This window comes from Malus domestica, chromosome 16 (genome assembly GCF_042453785.1).
Source record: "Malus domestica chromosome 16, GDT2T_hap1".
Taxonomy (NCBI): domain Eukaryota; kingdom Viridiplantae; phylum Streptophyta; class Magnoliopsida; order Rosales; family Rosaceae; genus Malus; species Malus domestica.
In genome coordinates, this window is record NC_091676.1 from 9,786,464 (window position 1) to 9,798,264 (window position 11,801).

General features: G+C 39.5%; 1 protein-coding gene across 1 annotated transcript; it reads left to right on the forward strand.

Moving 5' to 3' along the window:
* The first annotated feature begins 293 nt into the window (after positions 1-293).
* XET01 (probable xyloglucan endotransglucosylase/hydrolase protein B) lies at positions 294-2,853 on the forward strand. The gene is given in 5 exon segments (NM_001294036.1): positions 294-336; positions 433-627; positions 773-873; positions 978-1,171; positions 2,144-2,853. Coding segments are annotated over 4 exon segments (885 nt in total). The 5' UTR covers positions 294-336; positions 433-437; the 3' UTR covers positions 2,544-2,853.
* The last annotated feature ends 8,948 nt before the right edge of the window (positions 2,854-11,801 follow it).

Consider the following 11,801-nt stretch of genomic DNA (forward strand, 5'->3'; position numbering starts at 1 on the left):
ACAAGATTTTCTAGAAAAACAGTCGAAATGTATCAATAATAATAATAATTAAATTCAAAAACATCTTTTATCATTCGTCTAATGTCTCTTCCTCTGTCTCCACCAAAAGAAAAATAATTGAACAGCTGTACTGCTACGAGCACTATAATAACAATCTCATCAATAATATTTATTTAAATTTTCCACAGGATAAAAAATTTGAACAGAAAAGAAAACCCTTCAACTACGAAATGCAGATAAAATCCCACACTACAAATAGGGCTGCCCTCCTCTCATTTTTCCTCACCACACCTCAAAGTCTCTCTCTTTCTCTTCCTCTTCCTCTCTGTGCTGGAGGTAATGCCCTAGAATCTTGAAGAACCTCCTTTTCAATTCTTTCAAGTTTCAAAGCTTTTGATAATTCTGTGTTTTGGGAACTTCTGTTTTGTGCAGAGAAAATGGCTTCTTGCAAACAATGGACTGTGTTTTTGAGTTTGCTGTGTTTGGTCTCTGCAACAGTGGCAGCTCCCCCGAAAAAGCCAGTTGCGGTGCCGTTTGGCAGAAACTACATGCCCACTTGGGCTTTTGATCACATCAAGTACTTCAATGGAGGCAAAGAGATCCAGTTGCATCTCGACAAATACACAGGTACAAAGAGAAACAACTCAAACCAGTACATATATATATATTATTAGTATCGCTCAAGCGTTAACCAGTTAGTAAATTAATCAAATGATACTTTTGAAATTTCATATTATGGATTCTTACTAGTATTTGGTTTTGATTTGAGAAGGTACTGGCTTTCAATCAAAAGGAAATTACTTGTTTGGCCACTTCCATATGCAAATTAAGATGGTTCCTGGGGATTCTGCTGGAACTGTTACTGCTTATTATGTGAGCGTTTTCTTCTCAATTTCTTTCATTTTTTTACTTCATTTTGTTTTCCAAAGTTTTTTGAAACGGACGTTGAACTCAAATGTTATATGCTTGTCATTCAGCTGTCTTCACAAAACAACGAACACGACGAGATCGATTTCGAGTTCTTGGGGAACAGGACAGGACAGCCATACATTCTGCAGACCAATGTGTTCACGGGTGGAAAGGGGGATAGAGAGCAGAGGATTTTCCTCTGGTTCGACCCTACTGCAGCTTACCACTCCTACGCCGTCCTCTGGAATCTCTATCAGATTGTGTAAGTTTTTTCTCTTCTGCCCTCTTTTCTTTAAATTCCTCTCTTTTCATGTACATTTTCTCGTAATCCCTTTTGCTTTTTCTTCGATTTTTTCAACCCAGTGACACTCAAAACATTAGAACAAAGTTGTTGGGTGACAGAGATTTTTCAATGTGATGGATACACGGTAGTTCATCATATGTCATTATACAAATGGTAAAATATGTATCCTAAAAGTTAATAACTTAAAAAATAAAATTTCTTACTACTTTTATTAAACATTTGATGTACTACTATTTTCATCACAACTAAAAGTTTCTAGTTGTGGAAATTAACAAGGTCCATCATCATAACTCCCATTTTTTCTCGTTTCATTATTTTTTTAATTTTATTCAATTTAAAAACTGGATAAAATAGTGCATTTTGAAAAGAATAAAAACAAAAGATAACAACAATCACGTGACGCGTATTATAAAGTTATAAATTATATCGGTTTAAGATACCTTGCACCATCATAAGATTTGCACCAAAGTCATAAAGTTCAAATTTTCCACTGAGAAACGGAAAAAAACAAAGTCTAGTAAGTCAAAGATTTTCAACCAACAAACATTGAACATCCCCACTTTTTCCTCACTTTTTCTTTTCCAACTTATTTTTATGGAACCGGATCTGAGCAAAGAGTAGGGATTCTTCTGACTAGGTTATTTGGACTGTTGAAATTAATTCAACGATTACAAATAAGAGGTTTTTTAAAAATTATAATTATTGTAACTGTTTGATCAAATTTCAATAATTCAGATTGTCCGATCAAGAGGATCCCACTCTATGCTCAGGAGGGGATCCGGTTCCTATTTTGATGTTTTTCGAAACAAATGTTTCAATATAAAATTCAATGATTTTATCGTGTTTGGCTTTTCTTTTTCTTTTTTTTTTCTAAAAAAACTGGGTAAAATTCATGTGGCTGACTTGTCCCGCCTTTTCATGCAAAACCAGATTCTTGGTGGACGACATACCGATCAGGGTGTTCAAGAACAGCAAAGATTTGGGTGTGAAATTCCCATTTAACCAGCCCATGAAGCTCTACTCCAGCCTGTGGAACGCAGACGATTGGGCTACCAGGGGTGGTCTGGAAAAGACCGACTGGTCCAAGGCTCCGTTCATCGCTAGCTACCGGGGCTTCCACATCGACGGGTGCGAGGCCTCCGTCGAAGCCAAGTATTGTGCCACCCAGGGTAAGAGATGGTGGGACCAGAAGGAGTTCCAAGACCTTGATGCTCAGCAATGGAGAAGGCTGAGGTGGGTCCGCAAGAAATTCACCATCTACAACTACTGCACTGACCGAGTCAGATACCCTTCTATGCCACCAGAGTGCAAGAGGGACAGAGACATATAAACCAAGAGTAAATTATGATTAGGCTGATATACTTGCAACATCTCGTGACGTTGTTACTGTCGCACGAGGATATATAAACGCTTTGTTTTGTTCGAGCGAGTGCACCGATTAGAGAAGAAGATGACACGTACTCAGTGTTATTACGTATTCCATTGTTTTTTCTATCGATTGTATCGTCGATTAGCATGCAGATTCATTATCCGTATGAGTGTTATTATCTTTAATTCCGTTAAATTATTTTTTAACAGAAGGTTTGTTAAATTATCATAATCTTTAAATAAATAATATATAGTTTCTGTGTTCTCTTCAATAAGGTGGATATTAAAATAATTATAAGATCTAATTATTTTGATCAACGTAACGTGGATTCATGTGAGCACTTGTTTTTTTGTTACTTGGAGAGTTGTATTAGAATAATTTACAGTGGCCTTGATTGATGATTCCCCAGCAGCACGATCTGAGTAAAGGTAAAATTATTGGTCTGTAGTCTGGCAAGTGGCAAGAGACAGATGGGAAGAGAGATATTTTTCAGTGTAACCGAGGTGGTACATCCCATGTCCTTATATAAATAGTGGGTTATATGTGTTAAAAAATTAATAACTTAAAAATTATACACTTGCATAAAAACATGTGGTGTACCATCCGTATTCCCGTCACAATTAAAAATTTCTCGTAAGCCACAAGGATTGCTTGCTTGTAGTTTGAAATGTTTTGGAAGCATTTTCATAGAGAAATTTTTTATTGTGACGGGAATACGAATGATACACCACGTGTTTTTAGTAAGTGGTGGAAAATTTTATTTTTTAAGTTATTAACTTTTTAACATACATATCCCACCATTTGTATAGTGGCACGTGATGTATCATCTCGTGTGCCCGTCACACTGAAAAATCTCTCCATTTTTTTAGAAGGATATTCTGAGATGGGTAAAACTAGAGAGATTAAATTTGTAGACTAGATTAACAAATCAAATTAGGTGTCACTAAGCTTTACTAATGAAGCAATGTTGGAGATTGGTAACTGAACCAAATTCTCTATATGGGCTCGTGTGATCAAAGTTCGCTATTTCCCTCACTATTCTTTTTGGGAGGCTAGAAAAGGAGGTCGAGCTTCATGGGCATGGGCTAGTCTTCTCTCAGTTAGAGATTTGCTTCATAAAGGTTCCCATTGGCAAATCATGGGAGGGCAAGATGTCAAGGTTTGGAGTGATAGGTGGCTGCCCTCGATTCCTTCGGGACACCCGAAGCCTATGGGACAACAGAGTGTATCGCCAAATCTCAGAGTTTCTTCGCTAATATGCTCGATATCAGGTTGTTGGGATATTAGTTTTTTGCAAGCTTCTCTCTGAAGCGGATCAAATGGCTATTGAGGCTACTCCCATTGGTGTTTTAGGTCGTAAGGATAGACTTGTGTGGGCTCCGAACAAGAAGGTTATCTACTCGGTTAAGTCGGGGTACAATTGGTTAAGTAGTGTTGTGGACGAGAAGGGGTTTAGCCCTACTTTAATTAATCAACTCCCTCATATTTTTTGGAAACATTTATGGAAGCTTGGGGTGCATCCTAAGATCCGGCACTTTATTTGGATCTCGGTTCACGGTGGGCTTCCCACCCGTGCTACTCTCTATCACCGCAAATCTGCCCCTTCCCCTGTGTGTCATATTTGTTTGTGCCAGGATAAATCTCTTGAGCATATCTTCCTCCTTTGTACTTGGGTTCGCCCTATTTGGTTTGGCGGTGCGCTATCCTATCTGGTTTGGCGGTACGCTGTCTTACAAAGTGGATCGTGAAGCTATTTCTTTATGGGGTGGGTGGTGCAAGGATGTATTTTTGCCAACGTTTGGATCGGCTTCAAGCAGGAATTGGGCCCAATCTTACATTGCTTTCACTTGTTGGTTCATTTGGGAAGCTCGTTGTGATTTTGTGTTTAATAAGGTTCCATTGAACCCGGTTTCAGTTCTTCTAAAAATTTCAGCTGCCCTTAGTTCTTTTTTGAAGGCTAATTCTAGTGTGGAGCCGTGTGGAGCCGTGTGGAGTGACGAGTTTTGCTTCGGCTCATCAGGTTGCCTTTTGGTGTGATCCGTCTGATCCTTGTTTTAAGATAAATGTGGATGCTAGATGGTCGATGGTCACTCAACGAGGTTTCGCTGGGGTGGTGGTGCGTGCTGCTGAAAGAAGATTTGTAGCAGCTGCGCGCTACCCTATTTGTGCTCCATCTGCCATTACTACGGAAGCCCTTGTTTTGTTTCATGGGTGCAGGTTGGGGTTGAAGCTTGGTTTTCAGGAGGTCATTTTCGAATCGGACTCGTCAGAAGTCATTTCTTGTCTTTCTAGTTCTGTTGTTGACAACTGGGAGGCTTCCCCTACATTGGAGAAGATCAGATTGTTGGGGAGTTATTTTCAGAGTTGTCGTTGGTCTTGGGTCCGAGATCAGCTAATGAAACAGCGCACGTTTTGGCGTTGTATAATTCGTCGGAGATGAGTGATTCTGTTTGGGTTGATCGACCCCCATCTTCGTTGGTATTCATCCTAAACAATGACGGCCTCCCTTGTCCACATTAATTCTTGTTTTTTTTCGATGCTGGGGTGAGGCTTTCACAAGGTGGAAGTGTCCTATTATTTGTAAGCCTCGCACTGTTATTTCCTGCTCAGGCTCTGCCTCTGTTGTTAGCCTCTTGTAGGCTCTCCTGCTGCTGCTTTGTTGATCCTGTCTTGTTTCAATGAAGTGTGTTTCCTCTCAACAAAAAAAAAAAAAAAACATGTTTATCAACAATTAAGTAATAATGTATTCACCAACTTCCATATCATTTAGTTTATAAAATTTAATCTCTCTAGCATTACTCTTCTCAGATTATAGGATAAGGTTGTCTCTCTAGTTCAAAAATATTTGATGCCTTCTGTTGATGCACAAAACCGAAGGTCTTGGAACAACGTAAATCCGACTGTGAATCTGCAAGTAATGTAAATAACACAAGATGTATCGTGGTTCACCCCAAGGTTTGGGCTACGTCCACACTGATTATGTATTTATCTGAGGGAGAGAGAGCTCTGAGAGTGAGAGCTTTGAGAGGGGGTGAAAGGGCCTAGGAATTGGCCTCCCCTAATTGTGAGGGTGAGAGGTCCTTTTATAGAATAATGACTCCTCACTTATTACATATTTGCCTCTTCCTTTATCACATAATTACATTTAAGTCCCCCGAGTATTTGTACGAGATCTAAATACGAGACCCTAAATATGGTATAAATAGTAGTCCCCCAAGTCTTCAGTCAAGAGAGTCTTTTGGCTAGAGACTTGAAATTCAGTCAATGTGTGGGCCGAAGTAACTAGATGTTGTCTTAAACTGATGTTCGATATGAGGCGGTGCTCAATCTGAAATGATGCTCAACTAGAAGTAGCACATGTTGCGAGGCTGCTCGGCTCGTGGCTTATGTTGCCTTGGTTGGCTCGGCTAGTGGCGTCTGAAGGTGAGGGAGTCATTTTTATAGAATAAGGGCTCGCTTCTCAATACATGAATGATGGGCTAGAGTTGATGCTCTCTAATGATGGTGAGGGAGTCCCTTTTATAAAATAAGGGCTCACTCATCAGTACATAAATACGGGCTAGAGTTAATGCTCTCTAATGGTGGTGAGGGAGTCCTTTTTATATAATAAGGGCTCGCCCCTCAATACATGAATGATGGGCTAAAGTCCCCTAAGTATTTTTCATGAGGCCCAGTTGAGGCCCAATATATGGTGTATAGTGTAGTCCCCCAAGTCTTCGGTCAATAGAGTCTGTTGGCTGGAGACTTCAAATTGAATCCATGTATAGGCCGAAGTAGCGGTTGTTCGGAGGCGGTATTTGTATACCCTACACTGAAGCTTTGTAGGTAAAGCTCTGTAAATGAAGCTTTGAAGCTAGAGCTCTGTAAATGAAGCTTTCGAAGCTGGAGCTTTTGTAAATGAAGCTTTTGAAGCTAGAGCTCTGTAAATGAAGTTTTTGAAGCTGATTGACATGAGTGATGCTCATGAATGTTTATGTTGATTGACATGAGTAATGCTCATGGATGTTGTCATGAATGATACTCATGAATGTTAACATAAGTGATGCTCATGAATGTTGACATGAATGATGGTCATGAATGTTTATGTATGATTGTCATAAGTGATGCTCATGAATGTTTATGTATGAATGACATGAGTAATGCTCATGTATAATTTGGAGTACTGGGCGTACTTTTGATCACCTGGTTGGTGGCATGAAGGGGAGTACGGGTTGTACATTTCATCACCTGGTTGGTGGCATGAATGGCTAGTTGCCAAATGATATTAGAGTACGGGTCTGGTTGGTGGCATGAATGGCTAGTTGCCAAATGATTTTAGAGTACGGGTTGTACATTTCATCACCTGGTTAGTGGTAATAGCGGCAGGTTGCCGAATAATTATGGAGTACTGGGCGTACTTTTGATCACCTGGTTGGTGATAATAGCGGCATGTTGCCGAATAATTGTGGAGTACTGAGCATACTTTGATCACCTAGTTGGTGGTAATATCAGCAGATTGTCTAATAATTGTGGAGTATTGGGCGTACTTTTGATGGCCTGGTTTGAGCTATTTTGGGCTTATGGGCCTTCGCCCTCTACACAACACTCCAACCCATTTATTTTAGGCTTGCCGTTTTTTTTTTTTTTTTTTGATGATTACCCTCTGATGGGGTTTATACATATTACCCTTTGATGGGGTTTATACAAATGTCTCCAAAAGATAATAAAAATAAATTACATCATTCTAAAATAAATCTGATCCTCTGTTCAATGGGTCACGCCCATTATGCCATCACCACCACAATTATGTCTGCTTCTTTTTATCCTCTTTTGCTTTCTGCTTTTGCTTTTACTTTCTCTTTTCCATTTCCTGCATGTTCGCCTGTAAAACATAACAGGACAGTCTTGATACCACCTACTTGCTCTCTTTTGTTTTTCTCTAAAGTGATCTGTTTTTGTTTTTGTTTCTTTTGACAAGCTGATGGATTGACAGGATGGCATGGATCGGATTTAGCACATGCGAAGAGTTATTCCCTTTGTCTAAGTGGGTTGTTGAAGATAACCCATTACTGCATTATTCTTAGAGATATGATGATGATGCAGTTGAAGATTGTGCAGAGATACGGAAGACCAAAAAGAAGACTTTGAGGGCCATTGGCTCGATGATTGATTGATTATGCAGGGATATGGTTGTCCCCTGATGATGCTGCCGTAACTTCCCAAACGTCACTGTTCCCTCATGATGATGCCGCTTCATGTTACTGGAGGTCGTCGATCCGACCCGACCCAAAAAAACCTTGAAATCGTTCTTCAACACGAGAGGACCTTAATCCAAACATGGCGCAAAACCGCTCCCAGGAGTAAGAGAGATGTTCGGGGCCAATCCGGCAGGAGATGGAGGCAGAGCAGGCGCTCTGGGGTCCCATACCTCTGGCAGAAGCATGACTATTCCATGGACTAAGCCTCACTTGCTAACTCTGATTCTGATTCGGCTCACGTTGCTGTTGCTGCTGTTGTGCTTGTCGCCCAAGATCTTCAAGATCGTGGTCTTCCCCGCACCATTGGATCCGACGAGGAAGCATCGATCGTCTGCGTTGAGTGCGAGATCGAAGTCCTCGATCAGCGGTTTGGAGTCCGACGACTGATGAAAATCCTAAATTTGAGGGACCAACCTGGGTTTGGGGCGTTGACGATGACTAGGGAGCAGGGCAGTGGGTGGCGTCACCACCGTCGTCCAGATCTTGGTGTTCGGCGATTAAGGTCCTCGGCAGATCAGGAATAGAAATCCGGGTCGACCCGGAGTCAACCTCGACAAGTTTTTTCGCCGACGTCAACTGCTTGCCCACATAGCATCTCGAGAGCATTCCTCATTCCAAGCATAACGACAATGACATAGTTTTCAATGGAGACGATAACAAGGTATAAGGTACCGACTTGGCCGGCAGATACTTAAGTGATTGTGCTGAGGGAATACTGGCATATAAAGGTGAAGATGGCGGGGCCAGTGAGAAACCATAGCTTTTTGGCTTCTTTGAAAAACTCACGGAAAAAGTCACGAACGCTGACGATGGGAGAGATGCCGTCGGCATCGGGAGTGAAGGAGGCGGTGGAAGTAAAAGAAGGGTTTTTCGACGGAGGAAGGGACTCTAGGTGGCCATGCAGGTGCTGATGATGATCAAACTCGTCCCTTTGTTGTCTTGCCTGCCACCTCCTCTCACTATGTCTGCTGCCCACGCTAGCAGTCCCTCCATCTCTCTTCCTCTTTCTCTCTCTGCAGAGTACATAGAAGGTTAAAGCAGTGCAACACATATGCACAGAGTGTGTTTTGGTGTTGATGGGTCTTGGTTTTGGGCCAATTGAGACTTGGACACTTCTGAGACAGAGTAGAGAAGAAAGAAAATGGGGGGGGGGGTCGGTGTCTCTTGGGTTTTGCAAATCCACGATGGATAGTGGTGAGGTTTCACGGTGGTGAGATGAAAAATGAAAGAAAACCGACATAGCTTTTTGTGTCGTTTCCCACAGACGGTGCCGAATGTTGATACACAAAACCGGAGGTCTTGGAACAACGTAAATCTGACCATGAATCTGCAAGTAATGTAAATAACACAAGATGTATCGTAGTTCACCCCAAGGTTTGGGCTACGTCCACACTGATTATGTATTTATCTGAGGGAGAGAGCTTTGAGAGTGAGAGCTTTGAGAGGGGGTGAGAGGGCCTAGGAATTGGCCTCCCCTAATTGTGAGGGTAAGGGGTCCTTTTATAGAATAAGGACTCATCACTTATTACATATTTGCCCCTTCCTTTATCACATAATTACATTTAAGTCTCCCGAGTATTTGTATGAAATCTAAATACGAGGCCCTAAATATGGTATAAACACCTTCAACTTAAGACCTTCCTTAAATAAAAAAGAGTAAAATAGCAAGATAGCTCAAGATTTGGAAGGAACATAATTGTTCTCTCAGGGGAAGAAAATCTGTTTATAGTACTCATTACGTGATAATTTTCATAATCGTAAAATTTAAAATAAATGTTCTCTTTTTTGTGGTCGTCATAATATATCGCACAAAATTAGTAGTCATTATAATTCATTTAGATATTCTAAACTAATATAATACATGAGAGATGCGTTTGAACTTGGCTGCAAAAAACTAAATACATTGTCCTAACTAATTGGTCAAACTCATATTTGCGCATTTTCTTTTCTTTGGATTTGCTCGAAATGGAAGAAATTACGGAGGAAAGTTGGTGGTTACGTCCACTATCAAAATTGAAACTTTGGTGTCTAAAGTATTGGGTAACATAACTATTTCTAACAAAAAGAGAAGGGCGAGGGGGGTGGAGCATCCCATAGAAAGTGACATGGAGACTTGGGAGTCATCTTGTCTCACTTATATTAATGCAAAAATTAAGCAGATTTCCGGGTCAAAATTGATTGACTAAGATGGAAGCACAGCTAGATTTGAAGGGGCAGCAATGAAAGTTGGAAGCAGTGAAAAAGAAACTCTGCCGAGACACCATCAAACAATCAATTTGGTTTGAATGGGGGAGTGGGGAAAAGCAAAGAGGTCATTGTTTAGGCACAGATGTTAGATGATCTGGAAATGGATGTGTGACCATTTTATCAAGTAAATGTCAATGTTTACATGTGAATTTGACAACTGCAATCTATGACATAAAAATGGGTTCATCCGATAAAGCACTTTCTCAAATTATAATTATGCTTGCACTTTGAAGTTTAGAGTTCAAGTTTAATGTCCAGGTGAGTTTGTATACCAACATCTTACATGCCAACTAATTCTTACACTGCGTTTAGATGAGAAAACTTAAAATTACTAAGGAATCAGAAAATAACAGAAGTTGAAGTGGCCGAATTTTATTTTCTAAAATATGAGAAATTTCTTGTTTGGTTAACCTAAAAGAATAGTGAAATTTAATTACGAAAGTTAATGTGTATAGAATCATTGATATATAAATGAGAGATAATAGTTAGGATGCTTGTAGTGGTGGTGGAGACGGCGGTGATGATGGTGGGTGATGGTGGTGCCAGGGGTGGGGAGACAACGATATGTGGTGGTGGTGGCAGTCGTGATGGTGATGATAACGGTGGGTGGTGATAATGGTAGTGACATGTGGTGGTGGCCCCTCATGGTTCATTTTTTTTTTCGTATTTTGTATTTTTAAACCCTCATTTATGAAAATTTAAAAATGACACTAATTTCTATGAAATTTAAACTTTAGAATTGGTGCATGTAAATTTCTAAATTCTAACTTTTGTCCAAATTTCAAGTTTATTTGTCTTGTCTAAATGTAGTGTTAGTTTAGCAATATCTTTCTTTTCATGAATGGTTGACTTAAATCATAATAAGGGTAAGGGTCATTTATTCACATTTTAAGGTTTAGAGTTCATAAAGGCAATATTTGGATGAGGAAATTACTCCATAAACAACAAGAAGCCATGTACCAATGTACTCATGTGTAACACATGTATCTATTTAACAGGACACTATAAAGTCGTAAAATATCAGCTATTTTATTCTTCCATAGCATGACTGTGATATCCCATTTCGAAATTTATCATTTATTTATTTTACAATTTTGAAAAGAAAAAAAGTGATTTAAAGGGCGTTTTGGTCGTTTTAAATTTTACTTTGGTACTTGGAGGTGATTTTTTTTTTTGAAGAGAAACAATAACATTTTATCAAGCAATCATAAGTCAATTGACATCAAAGAGGGGCCTCCACAATCGAGTCCAGAGGCTCCTCAAACCAACAAAACTCAATAGGAGAAGAAATAGCCAACTTGGTCATACCCAAGGTATAAAATATCGATGATATCAGAAATTTCGGTAATCCAAAAACACGGAAATTTTGATGGAAATATCGGGATATTATCGATATCGATAAAAATTGAATAAAAACCACGGAAATTGTAAAAAAAACTTGGAAATTTTTATTGAAACTTTGCAGGATTTTTATTTAGTCAATTATCTATTAGTTTATCACACAAAATTGGAAGGAAATGCATTGCATGATATATATAACTGATTTAAGTTGATTATATAGCAAGCTGGCAAACATTGTGAGTGTAAAAAATATGTAGTAATTAATGAAAGAAGTTTAAACACACCATAATCATTTACATATAATGAATTAGTACAATATTTTACACTTTATACATTGCATGGTAAGATACATGAGTGACTTAGCAAGGTCTAAAATATAGATGATATCGGAAAT